The 21,748-nt window shown below is 41.1% G+C and overlaps 1 protein-coding gene across 1 annotated transcript in view; it reads left to right on the top strand.

The window, feature by feature from the left end:
- Nucleotides 1–21,748, top strand: part of med14 (mediator complex subunit 14) — an 85,408-nt gene that overhangs the window by 34,766 nt on the left and 28,894 nt on the right. Inside the window, exons 15-20 of the mRNA XM_067992884.1 lie at nucleotides 11,332–11,466; nucleotides 15,388–15,464; nucleotides 16,480–16,640; nucleotides 20,621–20,767; nucleotides 20,856–20,947; nucleotides 21,127–21,279. Coding sequence (XP_067848985.1) covers nucleotides 11,332–11,466; nucleotides 15,388–15,464; nucleotides 16,480–16,640; nucleotides 20,621–20,767; nucleotides 20,856–20,947; nucleotides 21,127–21,279 — 765 coding nt within the window. The remainder of the gene's footprint in view (nucleotides 1–11,331; nucleotides 11,467–15,387; nucleotides 15,465–16,479; nucleotides 16,641–20,620; nucleotides 20,768–20,855; nucleotides 20,948–21,126; nucleotides 21,280–21,748) is intronic.

The following is a 21,748-nucleotide window of genomic DNA, read 5'->3' as shown; positions in this document are numbered from 1 at the left end:
AATTTAGAGCCAGATGTCTGTTGGGAATATCTGGTTGTATTTTGTTTTAAGTGTTGAAGTTGCTTTCTGAGAAAAAATATGGTGAAATTGACCATGTATTAAGGTGAAAGTAGTTTCTGCCTGTGAATGATCAGTCTTGAGCACTGAGATATTCTGGTGGGCTGAAAGTAGGGCTGTAAACTTTGCATATTCTGCTTAGTTTTTGGAGCTAAGTTGATAGGACTTAGTGCTTGAGAGTGGAGTGATGGAAAGGAAAGACTTTTATTTATAATGATGCCTTATTAGTTTCTCAGGATGTTCCAAAGTGCTTTGCATACAATTAATTATTTTAATATGGAGCCACTGTTGCTCTATTGGCAAATGTGGCAGCCAATTTGTACACAGCAATTTCCAATAAACAGCAACGGGATCAATAACCAGTTAACTTTTTTTGCTATTAGTTAAAGGAAGAATTTTGAACAGGACTGTCTGAGAACTGCTCCTCTTTGAAAAAGACCATGGGGTCAATAGTGTCCCCTTGAGCTGGTTTAAAGTCTCAATGAAAGAATGGTGCCTTTGACAATGGAGCACTCCCTCAGTATGACATTGAAGTATCAATGTAGATTATATGCTGAAGTCCTCGATTGGGGCTTGAACCCACAAACGTCACATATGATAGTGCTAACAATTGAGCCACGCTAAAGGAAAACCATAACTACATAACTGAGGATCAAATAGAAGAATGGAAGACCAATATGGTCAGAAACATGAGGATTTTCCACTTTGGTTACCAAAGGTCCAAATGGAAAAAATGGCTCCATCATCATATAAATCAGAATTTAAACAGCCCCAAAGATTAATAAAACATTGATTTAATTTTTAAAGGCCATACAAATAAATGTAAAGGTTGTGACTAAAGAAGCAGCAGATCATTTAAAAGGAGAAGTAGAAACAGCACTAAGAATTCATACAGCAGAAGATAAATTGTCTAAATCTGAGAACAAGCCTTAGAGGTCAAGAATGATGCAATGCCCTTATAAAGATGAGAATTCCCAACGAGTGGTGGGAGGCACAATTTCTGTGGCCCAAGATGAGTACAGTGGACTTGCATTTTTGCAATGCTATGGGGAAAGAGTGGGGTGGGGGGGGGATGTGTGACTAATTGGATAGCACTTTCAAAGAGCTGGCACAGGCACGATGTGCCGAATGGCCTCCTTCCGTGCTATACAGTTCTGATTCTAAGATGTCTGTGGTCTTGTTCTGAGAAATGCCCTGCTACAGTGCTGCCCTGTGGTGAATGTTAAGTACTGCAGTTAGAATTGACATCAAGAGCTTTGAGTTCAGTTGATTGATGATCATGTAATGTTAGATGTCATACTGTTATGCTCATATTGCCACCTGCAGGTGCAATGTCATTAGACTGTTGACAATGCTGTCAGCTTTTAATACAGATGTTTCTTTTAATTTTGGGGCCCACCTAAAGTCGTATCCGTGCTTCTGAGGGGGCAGGTTTTCGCCTGCTCAAGACCAATACCCCTTTGGCCAGCCATTACGTACCACCTCAGTTGAAATCCCTTTCTCTTTCTCCTCCCTCTTACCCAGAACACAATACTGCCCACTTGTGTCTGTAACATCGCATAAGGAACTTAGTGGTTGCAGGGGAGGAAATCGGATGCTCGATGTTCCCATGGCATGGTGCAATGTTTTAGTGCACAATCTGCACTGCAACCTATAGCAGTGCAATAGCTGATCACTGTTTAGTGGATGTGCTGCTGTATGAGATTGGTATTCCAGGATCCTCTATCCAGAGGACATCAGTGGACTATGCATCTCACGAGATGGCAGCCAGGCTCAAGTCTATACAGTACTTGCAGGATCTGCAAACAGAAAACAGAGGAAGAAATTACTCTTTCAGGCATGTGGTATGGTAAGACAACCAAATAGTACTATTTATAAAGTCAATGGCCCAATACTGCACCATGAAGTGTTGCCTGTCAACTGGTTCCACATTTACTGCTTGACCATGGCAAGGTATCACTCGGCCTATGGACCTTTCATTGCATCTCGTGTATCCATACTTCATGGTATATATTCAAATTTAGTTGGCTGATGCTTCCTTTCTACAGTGAAGGTGGCATGTGTTATCACTTACAAACAAAGCCTATGTCATATGCTTTCTGCATCTATGGATGTCCAACTGACTTATTTGACCGATGTTACCTGACTTGGAAGAATAAAATGGTACAAAAGTTTATTGTAGTAGTTACCGTCACTCCTACAAGGAGAGCATTTCCTGTATTGGAAATTGTTTGAAGTAATCCGACAGCCTTGCGAACATGGGCAGACGGACTCCCCCAAAAGGGCGTGAGATTCTTCGGGATTCTCACAAAGAAAGGGGGAGGGCGCCGATAATACATTGCTATGGAATCATGGACCCACTAGGGAAATATGGCCATTCCACTCCTGCTAGAGAAATGGATGTACCGAAGACAGGTTTCCCCTCTCGTGCCTAGGAAAGTGCAGAGATGGGCGATGTGAAGGAGGTGAAAGTAGACGGTCTTCGTGATGGAGAGTACGTGGAGTTGGAAGCTCAGCTAGCAGTTGAATAGGTCCGCGAGATTTCGAACAGTCTGGTTCAGCCTGAGACAATGTCCGGCGAGGGGGATGGAATCGGTGACGCAGGTATGGAGTTCGTGGAGGAAGCAGAAGATGATGATTTCAGTCTTTCCAGTGTTTAACTGGAAGAAGTTGAGGCTCACCCATGACTGGATGTCGGACAAGCAGTCTGGCAACACAAAGGCAGCGGAGGAATCAAGAGAGTCGGTGGAAAGAAAGAGTTAAGTGTTGTCCGTATACATGTGGAAGCTGACCCTTGTCTGAAAATGGACATCAAAGGGCAGCATGAGGAAGAAGAGAGGGCCCAGGATAGATCCTTGAGGGACTCCGGAGGTAACGGTGGTGGGGTGAGAAGAGAAGCTGTTGCTGGAGATGCTGTGGCTATGATAAGATAGGTAAATGTGGAACCAAATGAGGGCAATCCCACTGAGCTGGACAACAGGAAAAGCATTGAAGGAGGATGGTGTTGTTGACCATGTCAAACGCTACAGAGCGAATAAGGAGGGATAATACAGCACAGTCACCATTTAGAGGATGTCCTTTGTGACTTCGGCTGGGGCCGTTTGAGTGCTACTGTAGGGATGAAAATCTGATTGAAGAGACTAAAACATGAAGTTTCAGGAAAGATGGGCACAGATTTGGGATGTGACAACATGAATTTTTGGAGAGGAAAAGAAAGTTGAAGATGGGTAGTTTGCAAGGTCAGAGGGGTCGAGAGTGGGTTGTTTGAGGAGGGGGTGATGGTAGTTTTGAAAGGGACAGGGTAAGTACCTGAGGACAGAGAACCACTTACGTCATTTATTTCTCATTATTGCCACCTTTTTGTCTTGCACCATTATCACTTTTGTCATTTAATCATCTCCTGTCCTCCACTTAATGACCGACTCTTCCTTTTTTCTCACCGCCTCCTTTTCCCTGGCTCTGCTCATCCTTCACACCTCCCAGTTCTGATGAAAAGTCATAGACCTGAAATGTTAACCCTACCTTCCTCTCTCCACAGATGCTGCCTGACCTGAGTGTTTCTAGCATTTTCTGTTTTAACTTCATATTTGCAGCATCTGCAGTATTTTGCTTTTGGTTATTCTAGCTCTCCGGGATGATTCTTGAGTAGTGGCTGGTTTTGGCAGGAGAGGCCCAATAGCGCTTAATGTGGTCTTGCAGAATTTGGTGATGGATGGCTAAACCAGTTGTATGCTAGATAAGCACAGCCCTATTGGACTTGAGGAAGTGAAAATTGAGGCCATACCAGGGAACTGACCAGAATGGGAGAGGGTGATGGTTTTGCTGGAGACAAGGGAATCAACGGTGAAGGCGAGGGAATGTTTGTGTAGATTGACTGCTGCAGAGGTATTGTGGCGAATGAAGGGCCATTAACTAGGTTGTTGAAATTTAGAAAGTACCTTGGTGAAGAGTTTTTTTGCGGGGACAGACAGAAGGAAGTGGGATTGGAAAGGGTTGGGGGATAAGTGGTAAATGGTAAAAAGAAGTGGTTGGAAATGGCTATGACTGTGATAGAGACCATGGGAGATAGCAAGGTTGAGGGGGTGACTATGAATATGGGTAGGAGAGTTAATATGGAAGAAGAAATTTAGGGAGGACAGGAGGGCAATGAATTCAGAGGACAAGGGAAGATAAGATGAAGATTGAAATCACTGAGGATGAGTCACTCTGTGCGGAGACTGAGGGAGGAAGAGAGGGAGGATATCTTGGTGGGAAAACTTTGGGTTGGAACTTGTGCAGGGGTGGTCGATGGATGAGTATTTTAAATGTGTGGGGTGGAACAAGTTGAGGAGCTTGAAGGAGGAGAAAGTACCTCAACCTCAGCAAAAACTAATGCATTCTACACCACAAGGCTCAGTAGGGAGAAGAGACCAAGGTGTGCCTTGGTGATAAGGGCCACAGCGGCACCACAACCATTTGGCCAGAGAAGGTGTTGGAAAGTGGCCAGGCAGAGAGACTTGACAGTGCCGCCAACCATGAGCCAAGTTTCAGTTGAAGCCAGGATGTCAATACAATCATCCATATTACAGTTGTGGATGGCAACGGCCATGTAGATGTTCTGGAAGGAAGAGCGGAGTGGTAATTGTTGATCCACTGGCAGTGGTGGGGCGGGATGAGTGCGATGGGAGGGAGGATCGCAAGGTTAGCCAGCAGTGTGTGCATTGGACAGGAAAATTCGCGAGTGAGGAGGATGGAGCAATTTGGATTGCTGCTCATGAGGCAGCGATGGATGGGTGCCTCATTGGGTGGAATGCCAAGAGAGGCACAGAAGGTGGCTGCAGGCTTATCCAAGTGGGATTCAACGCTAGAATGGCGGCTGGAGAATAGGAAGGCGGAGGAGTAATGATGGATTTGGGGAGTGGGGGTGAGATAAAAGTACCCAAGAGGGGGAAAAAATGAAAGAACATAAGAAATGCTGGAATATGGGATTAGAGTAGACAGGGCTGATGGCCGGCGCGGACACGATGGGCCGAAGGGCCTCTATCCGTGCTGTATAACTCTATGACTCTATGAAATAGGAGCAGGAGTAGATCATACGGCCCCTCAAGTCTGCTCTGCCATTTAATGGGATCATGGTTGATCTTTTACGTCAACTCCACTTTCCTGCCCAATCCCCATGTCCCTCGATTCCCTTAGTGTCCAAAAATCCATCGATCTCAGTCTTGAATATACTGAATGACTGAGCATCTACAGTCCTCTGGAGTAGAGAATTCCAAAGATTCACAACCCTCTGAGTGAAGAAATTCCTCCTCATCTCGGTCCTAAATGGCCGTCCCCTTATCCTGCGACAATGAGCCCTAGTTCTGGATTCTCCAGCCAAGGGAAAAAGCCTCCCAGCATCTACCCTGTCAACCCCACAAGAATTTTATACATTTCAATGAGATCACCTCTCATTCTTCTATACTCCAGAGAATATAGGCCCATTCTACTCAATCTCCCCTCATAGGACAACCCTCTCATCCCAGGAATCAATCTAGTGAACCTTCATTGCGCCCCCTCTAAGGCAAATATATCCTTCCTTAGGTAAGGAGACCAAAACTGTACACAGTACTGCAGGTGTGGTCTCACCAGAGCCTTATATAATTGCAGCAAGACCTCCTTACTCTTATACTCCAACCCACTTGCAATAAAGGCTAACATACCATTTGCCTTCCTAATGCTTGCTGTACCTGCATGTTAACTTTCTGTGATTCGTGTACAAGGACAGCCAGAGCCCTCTGAATATCAACAGCTCTTGGCCTCTCACCTTTTAAAAAAATATTCTGCTTTTCTGTTGTTCCTACCAAAGTGGATAATTTCACATCTCCCCACATACTCCATCTGCCACCTTTTTGCCCACTCACTTAACCTATATATCCCTTTGCAGACTCTGTGTCTTCCTCACAGCTTACTTTCCCATCTACCTTTGTATCATCAGCAAACTTGGATACATTACACTTGGCCCCCTCATCTAAGTCATTAATATAGATTGTCTGAGGCCCAAGTACTGATCCTTGCAGCACTCCACTAGTTACAATCTACCAACCCGAAAATGACCCATTTATTCCTACTCTCTGTTTGTTTTCTGTCCGTTAACCAATCCTCAATCCATGCTAATATATTACCTCCAATCCCATGAGCCCTAATCTTGTGTAACAACCTCTTGCGTGGCACCTCAGCGAAGCCTTTTGAAAATCCAAATATACTACATCCACTGGTTCCCCTTTAACTACCCTGCTAGTTGCACCCTCAAAAAAAACTCTTAATAGATTTGTCAAACATGGTTTCCCTTTTATAAAACTGTGTTGACTCTGCCTAGTCATATTATGATTTTCTAAAGTGCCCTGTTACTACATCCTTAATAGATTCTGGCATTTTCCTTACAACTGATGTTAGGGTAACTGGCCTATAGTTTCCTGTTTTCCTCCCTCCTTTCTTGAATAGCCGGGTTACATTTGCTACCTTCCAATCCATGGGGACCGTCCTAGAATCTAGGGAATTCTGGGGCATGACTGGATGACAGGAAGGAAGAGAGAGAGAGGAGCCAAGAAGGACCTGGAGCGGCAGATAAATGCACATGCGAATGGACACTGAAGACATGTCTGAGATTAGAAGAAACATATTCTAGTCTTAAATAAAGGACCTTCTACCAGTTGCCTTGTATTGAATGGATCAAAAATTGTTGCACTTGGCACACTGAGAACCTTAATGTTATAATAAAATGTTACAATATCTAATTCACCAACTGTCAGCCCACTGTTGCAAAACTTCACTGGATCAACAACCTCAGCAAACACATGCATTCCACAAAGCAATGTTCAGAAAGTCAACACAAGTTGTTCTTTTTCTTTTATTGAGTCCCTCTGAGGGTTGTGTGGGTTAAGGCACCTCAGTCGGTGTTGAACGCTGTGTGTCTCTATCTCTCTCTCTCTCTCCCTCCGTGTGTCTCTCTCTCCCTCCGTGTGTCTCTCTCTCTCCCTCTCTCTCTGTGTCTCTGTCTCTCTCCGTGTCTCTGTCTGTCTGCCTGCCTCTCTCTGTCTGCCTGCCTCTCTCTCTCTGTCTGCCTGCCTCTCTCTCTCTCTCTCTCTCCGTGTGTCTGTCTCTCTCTCTATCTCTCTCTCTCTCTCCCCCCCCCTCCCCGTCTGTCTGTCTCTCTCTCTCTCTCTCTCTCTCTCTCCCCGTGTCTCTGTCTGTCTGTCTCTCTCTCTCTCTCCCCGTGTCTCTGTCTGTCTGTCTCTGTGTGTCTGTCTGTCTCTGTCTCTCTCCCCGTGTGTCTGTCTGTCTCTGTCTCTCTCCCCGTGTCTCTCTCTCTCTCTCTCTCTCTCTGTGTATAGCTCCCACAGGCAGCATGTATCTCTCTTTTCTCTCCTCTCTCTCTCTCTCTCTCACCACTTTCTTTAGGTCTGTGTGTAGCTCCCTCTTAGTCAGTGTGAACAATGGGACAAAGAATATGAAATCGTGCAGGCGGACATAGGTAGTCTAGCAGGATGGATGATAGGTGCCGTTCAGTGCAGAAAATGTCAAGTTATTTATGTTGCAAGAAAGGATGGGGAAAGGAAATTTACCTTCTATGGCAAGATGTTAGGTGAAGTAGATTCAATAAAGAAGACAGTGCAAGAAGATAAGGCCATAAAAATCAAACACTTGAATTTGTATCCAGAGGCACAGAATACAAAAGCAAGGTGATAATGTTGAATTTGTACACGATCTTAATCTGCAGTTGGAATATTGTGTACAGTTTTGGGCACCCTATTGTAAGAAGTATATAAAAGCAATGGAAAAAGGTATAACATAGTATGGTACAGCACAGAAGGAGGACATTTGGCCCACTGTGCCTCTGCTGGCTCTTTTGAAGGAGCTATCCAATTAATTTCATCCCCCTGCTCTTTTCCCATAGTCCTGTAATTTTTTTCCCTTCAAGTATTTATCCAATTCCCTTTGTGAAAGTTATTATTGAATCTGCTTCCACTACATTTTCAGGCAGTGCATTCCAGATCATCGCTACTTGCTGTGTTTAAAAAAAAATGTTTCCTCATGTTGCCTCTGGGTCTTTTTGCCGATCACCTTAAATCTGTGTCCTCTGGTTACTGACCCTTCTGCCACTGGAAACAGAGTAAATAAAGAGAAACTATCAAAAACAATCATGATTTTGAACACCTCTATCAAATCTCCTCTTAACCTTCTTTGCTCTAAGAAGGACAGCCCCAGCTTCTCCAGTCTCTCCACATAACTGTAGTCCCTCATCCCTAGTAAATCTCTTCTGCCTTGATATCCTTCCTGAAGTGTGGTGCCCATAATTGAACACAATACTGCAGCTGAGGCCTAACCAGTATTTTATAAAAGTTTAGCATAACTTCCTAGCATAACTTCCTTGCATTTGTACTCTCTGCCTCTGTTTATAAAGCCAAGGATCTTGTATGCTTTTTTAACAGCTTTCTCAACTTGTTCTGCCACCTTCAAAGATTTGTGTATGTGAACCCTCAGGTATCTCTGTTCTTGCACTCCCTTCAAAATTGTATCATTTAATTTATACTGCCTCTCCTCATTCTTCTTACCAAAATGTATCACATCACATTTCTCTGTGTTAAATTTCATTTGCCATGTATCTGCCCAGTTATGTCCTCCTGAAGTCTGTTACTATCCTCCACATTGTTTACTACATTCCTGAGTTTCATGTCATCAGCAGACTTTGAAATTATACCCTGTATACCCAAGTCCAGGACATTAATATATATCAAAAAGAGTAATGGTCCTAATACCGACCCCTAGGGAACACCACTGTATACTTCCCTCCAGTCTAAAAAAAACTATGTTTCACCACTATTCTCTGCTTTCTGTCCCTTAGCCAATTTTGTATCCACGCTGCCACTGTCCCTTTAATCCCACGGGCTTTAATTTTCATCAAAGAACTCAATCAAGTTAGTCAAACACGATTTTCCTTTAACAAATCGTGCTGATTTTCATTTATTAGCCTATGCTTTTCGAAGTGTCAATTAATTTTGTCCTGGATTATTGTCTCTAAAAGTTTCCCCATCACTGATATTAGGCTGACTGGCCTGTAATTGCCGGGTTTTATCCCTCTCCCCTTTTTGATCAGGGGTATAACATTTTCTATCCTCCAGTCCTCTGGCACTGCCCCCATAACTAAGGAGGACTGGAAGATTGTGGCCAGAGCCTCTGCAATTTCCACCTTTAGTTCCCTCAATAACCTAGGACCGGGACTGGGTAACTTTTCCACTTTGAGTTCTGCCAGTCTTTTACGTACCTCCTCTTCATCTATTTTTATCTTATCCAATATCGCTACTACCTCCTCCTTTACTGCTACAATGGCAGCATCCTCTTCTCTAGTGAAGACCAATGTGGAGTATTCATTTAATACCTCAGCCATACCCTCTGCCTCTACAAGAAGATCTTTTTTGTTCCTAATCAGCCCCGTCCTTCCTTTGACTACCCTTTTACTATTTATATGTTTATAAAAGACTTTTGGTTTTTTTTAAATGTTAGCCCCCAAACTATTCTCATACTCTCTTTTGCCCCTCTTATTTTCTTCTTTAGATCTCCTCAGTACTTTCTGTATTTAGCTTGGTTCTCTACTGTATTATGAACCTTACATTTGTCATAAGCCTTTTTATTTCTGTTTCATTTTAATCTCTATATCTTTAGTCATCCAGGGAGCTCTAGCTTTGGATGTCCTTCCTTTCCTCATCGTGGGAATGTCTACACTCGACACCCGAACCATCTCCTCATTGAAGGCCTCTCATTGTTCAATTACTGTTTTGCTAACAATTTCTGATTCCAATCCAGCTGGGCAAGATCCCTTTTTAATTTGCTGAAATTAGCCCTCTTCCAGTTAAGTATTTTTACGCTTGATTGTTCCTTGTCCTTTTCCATAACTGTTCTAAACCTGATGATATTACGATCACTGTTCCCCAACTGCTCCTCCACTGAAACATGTTCCACATGCCCCACTTCCTTCCCCCGAACTAAATCCAGCACTGCTTCCTCATTGGGCTGGAAACGCACTGATCGAGAGTTTTCTTGTATACATTTCAGGAATTCCTCCTCCTCTTTTGCTCTTTACACAGTTACTATCCCAGTCTATATTGGGATATTTGAAGTCCCCCATTATCACTACTCTATATAGTTCTTGCATCTTTCTGTAATTTGCTTGAAAATTTGCTCCTCTATCTCCTTCCCACTGTTTGGTGGCCTATAGTATACATCCAGTAGTGTAATAGCTCCTCTATTGTTCCTTAATTCTAACCAAATAGACTCTGTCTTTGACCCCTCAACTATATCATCCCTTTCCAGTGCTATAATAGTTTCTTTGATCAATACTGCTCTTCTCCTTTCTTTCCTTCCCTATCTTTCCTGAATACCTTGTAGCCAGGAATATTAAGTACCCAATCCTCCCCTTCTTTGAGCCAGGTCTCTGTTATTGCCACTATATCATAGTACCATGTGGTGACTTGTACCTGCAGCTCACCAACCTTATTTATTACGCTACTTGTATTTATGACCATGCACTCCGAACTCATCTTAGACTGCCATAGATTCACCAGGATGTAACTAAGAATAAGAGAGTTAGTTATGAAGAGACACTTGATAAATTGGGGCTTTTTTCTTTAGAGCTGAGTAAGTTAAGGAGTGACTTAATAGAGGTTTTTAAGATTATAAAGTAAATAATGGTACATTGTTTCCACTGTTTGGTAACACGGTAATGGGGGAACACATATCTAAGATAACCACAAAAAGAAGGGGAGGTTAAAAAATGCTATATAAAGTGCATAGTTAGAATGTTCATTAGGTTATTTTTAAAAGGGAATTAGATAGTTGCATAACAAGAAGAATATTAAAGGGTATGGAGAGTGAGCAGGGGAGTGGGATTACAGGGGAGTGGGATTAGACTGTCTCCTGGAGGAAAAATATGGGCTAAATGGCCTGTTTCTGTGGTTTAGTATTCTATCAAAATGCATGAAATGTGGCATAGGGTCAATTTGCATAAGAATCGGGTGAAATGAGAATTGCGCTATTGCCAACGCAGCCTCTAGAAAGCTTAACGCCTTCTTCACTGGGAAATGTGGCACGGTGTATCAGGCACACTGACCTTCAGAGCCGATTCTATGACGTGCTCAAGACCTGTGATGCTCCATGCTGCAAGTCAGTGCTTTGCAAAATTTGGCTTTAGAAGAAAGTTTGACCTGTTAAGGTTTTCTTTAAAACCCTCTGATATTGACAAATGTGTTTAAATTGTAGCTGTCTGTTGATCAAGGACCTACAGAACCTAAGAAACCCAAGAGAACAGGGGAAATGTGTGCCTTTAATAAGGTCCTAGCACACCTTGTAGCTATGTGCGACACAAACATGCCATTTATTGCACTTCGTTGTGAGGTAAGAACTTCTGGAATTTTTTTTTAATGTTATGAATCTCTTTTGAATAACTGCACTTTTTGATTAAAATATTGATTTAAAAAATTGACAAAAAGGGAGCAAATAGAATGTGAAAGTAAACTGGCAAGAAATATAGAAATGGATTGTAAGAGCTTCTACAAGTATATTGAAAAGGAAGAGAGTAGCAAAAGAAACGTTGGTCCCTTAGAGGTGGAGACAGGAGAAATTATAACGGGGAATAAGGAAATGACAGAGAAATTAAATATTTTGTATCTGTCTTCACAGTAGAAGACACAAAAAGCATACCAGAAATAGTGGGGAACCAAGGGGTTAATGAGAGTGAGGAACTTAAAGTAATTAATATCAGTAGAGGAAAAGTACTGGAGAAACTAATGGGACTAAAAGCCGATAAATCTCCTGGACCTGATGGCCTACATCCGAGGGCTCTAAATGAGGGGGCTGCAGAGATAGTGGACGCATTGGTTTTGATCTTCCAAAATTCCCTAGATTCTAGAACGGTCTCCTTGGATTGGAAGGTAGCAAATGTAACCCTGCTATTCAAGAAAGGAGGGAGAGCGAAAACAGGGAACTACAGGCCAGCTAGCCTGACAGCAGTACTAGGGAAAATGCTGGAATCCATTATTAAGGGAGTGGTAACAAGGCACTTAGAAAATCATAATGTGATTAGGCAGAGTCAGCCTGGTTTTATGAAAGGGAAATTGTGTTTAGCAAATTTATTAGAGTTCTTTTGAGGATGTAACTAGTAGGGTAGTTAAAGGGGAACCAGTGGATGTAGTGGATTTCCAAAAGGCATTCGATAAAGTGCCACATAAAAGGTTGCTACGCAAGATAAGGGCTCATGAGGTTGGGGGTAACATATTAGCATGGCTAGAAGGTTGGTTAACAGACAGAAAACAGAGAGTAGGAATAAACGAGTCATTTTAAGGTTGGCAGGCTGTAACTAGCGGGGTGCCGCAAGGATCAGTGCTGGGGCCTCAGCTATTTACAATCTGGTAATGACATAGATGAAGGGACCAAGTGTAATGTATTCAAGTTTGCTGATGATACAAAGAAAGGTGGGAAAGTAAGCTGTGAGGAGGACACAGTCTGCAAGGGGTATGGACAGGTTAAGTGAGTGGGCAAGAAGGTGGCAGATGGAGTATAATGTGAGGTTATTCACTTTGGTAGGAAGAATAGAAAAACAGAATATTTTTTAAATGGTGAGAAACTATTAAATGTTGGTGTTCAGAGAGATATGGGTATCCTTGTATAAGAAACGCAGAAATTTAACATGCAGGTACAGCAAGCAATTAGGAAGGCAAATAGCATGTTGGCCTTTATTGCAAGGGGGTTGGAGTACAAGAATAAGGAAGTTGTGCTACAATTACATAGGGCTTTGTTGAGACCATACTTGTAGTATTGTATACAGTTTTGGTCATCTTATCTAAGGAAGGATATACTTGCCGTAGAGGCGATGCCACAAAGGTTCACTAGATTGATTCCTGGGATGAGAGGGTTGTCCTGTGAGGAGAGGTTGAGTGGACTGGGCCTATACTCTCTGGAGTTTAGAAGAATGAGAAGTGATCTCATTGAAACATACAAGATCCTGAGGGAGCTTGACAGGGTAGATGCTGAGAGATTGTGACCCTCCCCACCACCGGCTAGAGAGTCTATAACTAGGGAGCATAGTCTCAGAATGAAGGGTCGGCCATTTAGGACAGAGGTGAGGAGGAATTTCTTCACTGAGAATCGTGAATATTTGGAATTCTCTACTCCAGAGGGCTGTGGATGCTGAGTCATTGAATATATTCAAGGCTGAGATATAGATTTTTGGACTCTCGGGGAAATCAAGGGATATGGGGATAGGGCAGGAAAGTTTAGTTGAGGCCAAAGATCAGCCATGATCTAATTGAATGGCGGAGCAGGCTTGGGGGGCTGTATGGCCTACTCCTGCTCCTATTTCTTGTGTTCTTGATCATTCAGTCTTTATTGAAAACATGTACATTATGATCTTCCTTGTCTGAACCTGTTTGGCAGTGAATCAGATCTCTATTATATTGGTCTTATACAGCATAAAAAGTGGTAAATGGCCACCATGAGATCAAGGATTAGAAATGACCAACGTTTTGCAAGGTCTATCACCATTACTGCTTGTCACGTTTGTGGATTTTTTTCACAATTTTTCCACCAAAAGGAGTTGGAAAAAGTTAATTTTAAGGAGTTCTTTAACAGTAATGTGTATTCTCACCTAGACAAAAGAAAAAGCTCATATTTATATAGTGTCTTTCATGACCTCAGAAGGTTCCAATGCGCTTCACAGGCAGTCAAGTGCTTTTAAATATTAGCCACTGTTGTAATGCAGGGAAACAACAATTTGCGCAAATTATGGTCCCACAAACAGCAATGAGATGAAATGTTAGGTGACACCAGGAAAGGCAGTTGAGCAATTTTTAGCAATGGGATGCTGTATAGACAGGTTTACGGGAGCAACTGAAGGAGAGAAGGTATCTACGGTAGACCCGAATTTGTAACTCTGTTTCTTAAAGTTTGAAAATTATTATAATGTGGTATACTGTGACGGTGAGTTCTTGATCTCAGCTGTGACAAGTGGCCCACCAGATGCATCCCCTATGCAGCATCGAGAGATTTGACAGCAGATTGGCTTGGTCTGTGGACCAGGACTTGTCAACTTTTTTTCTTTTGGGACAGCACTCCATGCTTTCGTAGCTTTACATTTAGCAGTTTTACTTGAAACAGGTGAGATTTGTCCAAATCTGATGCTAATTGACTTGATCTTGAGCCATTCTAGATGGTGTTCAGTGCCTGAGAATTGCTGGGCTATCTGACACTAAGTTTATTTTTAAATTTTTATAACAAAGCATCAGCAACTCTTACTGCCTGGAATATCCTTTTAATGCTTTGCTAAAGGTAACCTTTTATTTGCCTTTATGGATATGCATATTTTATTTTAATAGACCCCAGTAAGCTGACAGTGACAAAGATGCAATTATTAACAAGTGGATGATTTTAAAACTAGCATCAGAATTCTGCACAGTGATAAAGGCATTATATCAGTAAAGTAATGGACTCATATAGCAGAAGTCAATAACAACTTTATTTTGGATCACTTGATAAGGACAGCAAATAACTGAGCCATACAGACCAAAACATTCTAGATTAATTTCTCCGTCTGTCCTGAGTTAGCTGATCTGAACTGGGATGGCAGAAAAGTGCCATTCTCTATTAGCAGAGGTTTTTATTTGTAGTCCATATTAATGTTTGCTGGACACAAACGTAGAAGTTACAATACGGAAACAGACCTTTTGGCCCAATCAGTCCATGTCAGCATTTACCCTTCATGAGAGCAAATAGTTCTAATCACATTTATCCACCCTGTTCCCATCCCCCTTCAACCTTTTCTTTCAACCACCTATCCAATCTAGTCTTGAATGTTGACATCATTTCTGCTTCAACTACTAACCCCTAACTCTCTACCTCTTACATTTAATCTTGTATCTATGCCTCCTCATTCTTGACCCTCAACTGCTGGGAAACGTCTGCTTCTATCTACCTTGTCCCATCCTTTCATAATTTTAAACACATTTTTTTGCCCCATTATCTGCGTTCTAATGGAAGAAGGCCCAATTTTACAAGTCTTTCCTCATATTTGTATTTCCTCATACCAGGCCGTGTCCTAGTGAATCTGCACTGTACGCTCTCCAAAGCCTCGATATACTTTCTATAGTGTGAAGTTTAAAACTGCACAAATTACTCTAATTGTGGCCTTATTGTACTTGTTCATTTGTACATCTATTACTGTGTTAATAGATATTCCTAAGTTTGTTTCTTTAGAGGGCCTAGAAAAATGACTTTGAGTTATTAAAATTAGTCAGTTGCTAAGTTGGATGTGTTGTTTTAAAGCTATCTGCAATGGAGATTCCTCACCAAGGAGTTCAAGTGGAAGGAGACTGCTGCAGTCATGCTATACGCATACTAAGGTAACTTTTTAAACATGTATTTTCTTGCTTTCATCTTTCAATGAAATAAGACTGCACACCTACATTATATTACTTTCACATGAGAGATATTACTTTGTTGATTATTCAACGGAATAGGGAGCATTGCTCATCCTCTTCTCTCCTTGCCTCCCCATAAAACAAATAACCCATAAAGAACTGATAAAACATGTTGGATTTCAATTGTTAGGGAAATTCTCGTGCTTAATGGTAAACTTTAAAAATTGGGGTAACATTTGTTCACTGGGTCACAAATTGTGTGAACTTCGAATAGTGGCTTCAATTGTGTTCTTACTCACAAATTTTGTTATTGTTTTAGACAGATTTGAATTTTAGCTTTGTAGACATATCACATTGCTCAGTTGTCTGACTGTACCAAGCTTCTACGTTCTGGTCATTCGTACGCATCAAATTTCAACTCAGATAGTTCAGTCTCATGGTAAATGTGTGACTGTCAGTTCTCGAAGAAGCAAGGTGCTGAGCCAAAGGGAGGATGGGATTAAATATTTCAATGTGCAGCAACATATCAATCAACTGCAGAGGTGGGCCAGCCCATTTTGTTCTTCTAGTTAATCAACCTTTACTGGCACATAGATATTTGCTGTGAACAGATATAGTATCATAAACACAGATATTGTGGATATATCAAAATTAAGATCAACCCTTCTAAAGGCCGATAATTGAATCACCACATCCCACTCTCTGCTCCTTGGTGATAAAGCAAAATTAACAATTTTGACTTGTTGTCTTTTCCTTTTAGCATTACATAGTGGTCTGGAAGCAGTCAAGTTGTGGATAAGTTGACGCTGGAATTTGAACTCTGGGATCTTAGTCCAGTCTTTTGCTTTAATGTAATTTTAAAAAATGATTGGCAGTGTTTAGTTGAGCAAAAAACCTTGAACCTTCACTTGTTCCACATTGTTTTTTTGTACCTTTAATCTCCACAGACTATGAAAGGTCTTCACCTTTAACTAAATGGGTTTTTGTGTTTCCATAGGATTCCTCTATGTACAAATGTCAGTGAGGAGACGCAGAAGGCCTTAGACCGATCTTTGTTGGATTGCACTTTCCGATTGCAGGGAAGGAATAATCGGACCTGGGTGGCAGAACTGGTGTTTGCCAATTGCCCTCTTAATAGTACTTCTGCTAAGGAGCAAGGTTAGATACTTTAAAACATCCATGTTGGCATATCTGCACCACTTTCAAAACAATCCAATTTTGAATTGTTTTTCCAGAAATGTTCAGTATGTGGATATAATTACTTCTGTATCTCACTGTGGGTTTCAGATTACCTTGTATTCCATGACATGGAAACTAGAGTGGTTTGCTTATCATCCTAAATGTACATTATTATGAATTAAAAACAGTTCTTTTCAAAGTTGTGATGCTTTTTACAAGACTTGTGTGGTATTTATGTCAGGCATATTAGTGGAGAATTTGATTGAATTGCTGAAGACAAACTGACAGGAGGGGAGAGTTAGTGGTATTCTGAGCAAATCAGATGTGAGCAAATGATCGCTGCATTGTGGTACCTCAACTGAAGTGATGGTCTATTAGATGATTACTACTAATGTATTGCACACTTTTACTTAACAGTTTGATATGGATGTATGCTGTATCATATTAATGTACATTTTATTTATCTGCTTCATTGTGTTCTGTAGTAGAATCCTGTTACACAAAATAGCAAAGAACAAAGTTGATAGGTCATGGACCACTCTAAAGTAAAAATACTCAATTGGAGGAGGGCCAATTTCAGTGGGATGAGAACAGATCTGGCCCAGGTAAATTGGAATCAAAGATTGGCAGGCAAAATTGTAATTGAACAATGGGTGGCCTTTAAGGAGGAGATGGTTCAGGTACAGTCTAGGTACATTCCCATGAGAGAGAAAGGTAGGGCCTTAGATAAAGCCAGTGCTCCCTAGATGACAAAAGAGATGAGAGTAAGATGAAGCAGAAAAAAGGGGCATATGACAGATGTCAGGTTGATAACACAAGTGAGAACCAGGCTGAATATAGAAAGTTCAGAGGGGAAGTGTAAGAGGGGGAAAGAGAGAGTATGAGAATAGACCGGTGGCAAACATAAAATGGAATCCAAAAGTCTTCCATAGATATGTAAACAGATAGTAAGAGGAAGGGTGGGCCAATCAGGGACCAAAAAAGGAGATCTACTCATGGAGGCCGAGGGCATGGCCGAGGTACTAAATGAGTACTTTCCATCTGTCTTTATCAAGGAAGAAGATGCTGCCAGATTCTCAGTAAAGGAAGATGTAATTGAGATACTGGATGGGCTAAAAATTGATAAAGAGGAGGTACTTGAAAGGCTAGCTGTACTTAAAGTAGATAAGACACCCGGTCTGGATGGATGCATCCTACGTTGCTGAGGGAAGTAAGAGTGGAAATTGCGGAGGTACTGGCCATAATCTTCCAAACATCTGTAGATACGGGGGTACCAGAGGATGGAGAACTGCAAATGTTACACCCTTGTTCAAAAAAGGATACAGGCCAGTCAGTTTAACCTCGGTGGTGGGGAAACTTTTAGAAATAATAATTCGGGACAGAATTAGCAGTCACTTGGACAAGTGTGGATTGATTAGGGAAAGCCAGCATGGATTTGTTAAAGGTAAATCATGTTTAACTAACCTGATAGAGTTTTTTGATGAGGTAATAGAGGGTCGATGAGGGCAATGTGGTTGATGTGTATGTGGAGTTCAAAAGGCGTTTGATAAAGTGCCGCATTATAGGCTTGTCATCGAGATTGAAGCCCATGGAATAAAAGGGGCAGTAGCAGCATGGATACAGAATTGGCTAAGGGACAGAAAACAGAGAGTAGTGGTGAACGGTTGTTTTTCGGACTGGAGGGAGGTGTACAGTTCCCCAGGGGTCGGTGTTGGAATCAGTTCTTTTCTTGATATATATTAATGACTTGGACTTGGGTGTACAGGGCACAATTTCCAAATTTACAGATGACACAAAACTTGGAAGTGTAGTGACCAGTGAGGAGGATAGTGATAGACTTCGAGGATATAGACAGGCTGGTGGAATGGGCGGACACGAGGCAGATGAAATTTAACACAGAAAAATGCAAAGTGATACATTTTAGTAGGAAGAACGAGGCGAGGCAATATAAACTAGAGGGCATAATTCTAAAAGGGGTACAGGAACAGAGAGATCTGGGGGTATATGTGCACAAATCATTGAAGGTGGCAAGGCAGGTTGAGAAAGCGGTTAAAAAAGCATAGGGGGTCCTGGGCTTTATAAATAGAGGCATGGAGTACAAAAGTATGGAAGTCATGATGAACCTTTTATAAAACACTGGTTTGGCCACAACTGGAGTATTGTGTCCAGTTCTGGGCACCGTACTTTAGGAAAGATGTGAAGGCCTTCGAGAGGGTGCATAAAAGATTTACGAGAATGATTCCAGGGATGAGGGACTTTAGTTACATGGATAGACTGGAGAAGCTGGGGTTGTTCTCCTTGGTTGAGGAGAAAAGGTTGAGAGGAGATTTGATAGAGGTGTTCAAAATCATGAAAGATCTTGACAGAGTAGATAGAGAGAAACTGTACCCGTTGGCGGAAGGGTCAAAAACCAGAAGACATAGATTTAAGGTGATTGACAAAAAAAACAAAGGTGACGTGAGAGAAAACCTTTTTACACAGTGTGATTAGGATCTGGAATGCACTGCCCGAGGAGGTGGTGGAGGCAGATTCCATCATGGCCTTCAAAAGGGAAGTGGATAAGTATTGAAAGGAAAAAATTTGCAGGGCTACAAGGATAGGGTGGGGGAGTGGGACTAGCTGGATTGCTCTTACATAGAACCGGCATGGTCTCGATGGGCCGAAAGGCCTCCTTCCGTGCTGTAACCTTTTTATGATTCTATAGTAACTACACTTGCATCTAAAATCACTCGTCAGTTTGTATGCATACTCCTGCTTTGCAATAATGGTGCGGTGTGAGCTTGGTTGGAATGTGTTGTATTCATGCTCAGTTTTACTCCTATGTCTGATTTTCTGTTCCTAATTTTTATTAAGAGTTCTAAATCAACTGCAAGGTATGACTTTCTAAGCTTCTGTCAATAAAAGGATTATTTCTTAACTGTAGACTTTCATGTACACAGTGTGCAAATATCCTTTGGATGTCATTCATACATGTTGCTGTTTTTCTTTTAAAAATCAGCAAAAGCTCCTCTTGGGTTATTTGAAAGGGGAAAAATATTGCAAGTGCATATTTGTCACTGATGTTTGTCACTGAGTACAAAATCTAATACTGATCAGGAAAGCTTCAGGTGCCACACAAACAAATTACACCAAACCAAAATGAATGCACTGGACATCTCTCAAAAACATGTAAAATGTTTGACTCCAAAGCAGTGTGTTATTGCATGGGTAAAATGTGGCACGGCATAATTGGATATATATAGTTTTGATCAATATTTATTTTTTTAAAATGTTAATTCCTCAAAGAGGTAAATTGGGATGGAATTCAGACTGTTCCATTATACTTAGTTTGATATTATCACTCAGTCTTTTAAAAGCCAAATTAAGGAAATAGTTAAGTTTTAGTTGAGGAAATAACTTTGGGTGCATTCAAACTAAAACTGCAGCATCAGTGCAAAGTAGGGATTTCACTTTGCACCACGCTGCAATAATAGCGTGAATGCCGCCTGAATGCAGAATCATGCCCTGACCTGACACCAGAATGAAGAAGAGTGAGACTGTCTGGACCACAAATATTAGGGCTTTGATACCTGATTGAAACGTCACAAATTTAGCACTTTGCAAAGCCACAACCACTTTGCACCAAAGCTAAACTTGTGAATGCACCATTAATGACCTATTACAGATCTCATCTTTTGCATGTTTGCTGTGGAATTAGATTCTGTACAGCAAAAGATAGTAAATAGGAACATCTATTTTAGCAATCAAATATTGAAAGGTTTGTAACAGATATCTCGCAGTATTTATTTTGGATCTCAATCATTGTGCCAGTCTGAGAAACTGCAGTTGCTATATGTTCAATCAAAATATGCAGTGTATAAAATAAAAAATGTTTGTCATAGCTGACATGATTATTTGGTAGTTCTTGATAAAATTAATTTCAATACCTTTTGTCTGTAATGATTTTATTTTGTCTCCAGGTTCAACACGTCATGTCTATCTGACTTATGAAAGCTTACTATCAGAGCCTGTTGGAGGTCGGAAGGTGGTTGAGGCGTTCCTAAATGAGTGGAATAGTATAGCTAAGCTCTATGACTGTGTTCTAGATTTTGCACGTTCCTTGCCAGGTACTAATCATGATTTTAAACTTTTTTCCTTATGAAATAACAGCAATAGTTAAATGAGAAATAATCTTCCTAACATTTCACCTTCTAGAAATACCATCCCACCTTAATCATTTCTCGGAGATTCGTGTCTATAATTACCGGAAGCTTGTCATATGCTATGGAGCCACTAAAGGCAGCTCGGTAAGCACAGTACAGTTCATTTAATTTGTTGTCTATTTTTATCTTAATCTTGTAAATATGTATATAATTTACAGACCACAAGAAAACAATGAAAACTGTTACATTTAAGTAACAAGATGCATATGTTACATAATGGTTAATTGCTTTTTTTAAAAAAAAGTTTTATTTTCATATTTCAGATAACTATCCAGTGGAATCCCACTCACCAGCGATTCCACATATCATTAGGAACGGTAGGTCCGAACTCTGGCTGTAGTAACTGCCACAACATCATACTCCATCAGCTTCAAGAAATGTTCAACAAATCACCAAATGTTGTCCAATTACTACAGGTACTTAGATAATTTATATTTTTTTATGAAACCATGCTAGAATTTCATGCTTCCTGTTTTATAGAGATGAGGAATTTTGTTGTAGAATATATGAAACCATATAAATTCAAATTCATGATTGTCTACAGTAGAGAGAGATAATTAGGCAACTGCAGTAATAGACTGTATAAAACTGAGTGTTGATTGATGCTAGTACTCGTCAACAACCCTTGCCAAAGCTAACACTTCGATAATTATTAGGGTGTATTTATACTAAAGTTAGTGTACAGTCAGTACGCAATAGACGAGTTCTAGAGTAATAGGACACATTTTTCTGTATGATTTTTCCCCAAATGGTGAGTTATTAATTCTAGTGGGGGGGGGGGGGGAAGGCATGAAAATTTCTGTGGAGGTAGAGTGACCTGTCCACTTTTACATACTTCTCCTCTCACTTGCCACTTATAGACCCATTGGCAGAAGCCTGAGAATA

The sequence above is a fragment of the Heptranchias perlo genome, chromosome 11 (assembly GCF_035084215.1).
Source record: "Heptranchias perlo isolate sHepPer1 chromosome 11, sHepPer1.hap1, whole genome shotgun sequence".
Taxonomy (NCBI): domain Eukaryota; kingdom Metazoa; phylum Chordata; class Chondrichthyes; order Hexanchiformes; family Hexanchidae; genus Heptranchias; species Heptranchias perlo.
This window is presented reverse-complemented; position numbering and strand designations above follow the sequence as displayed.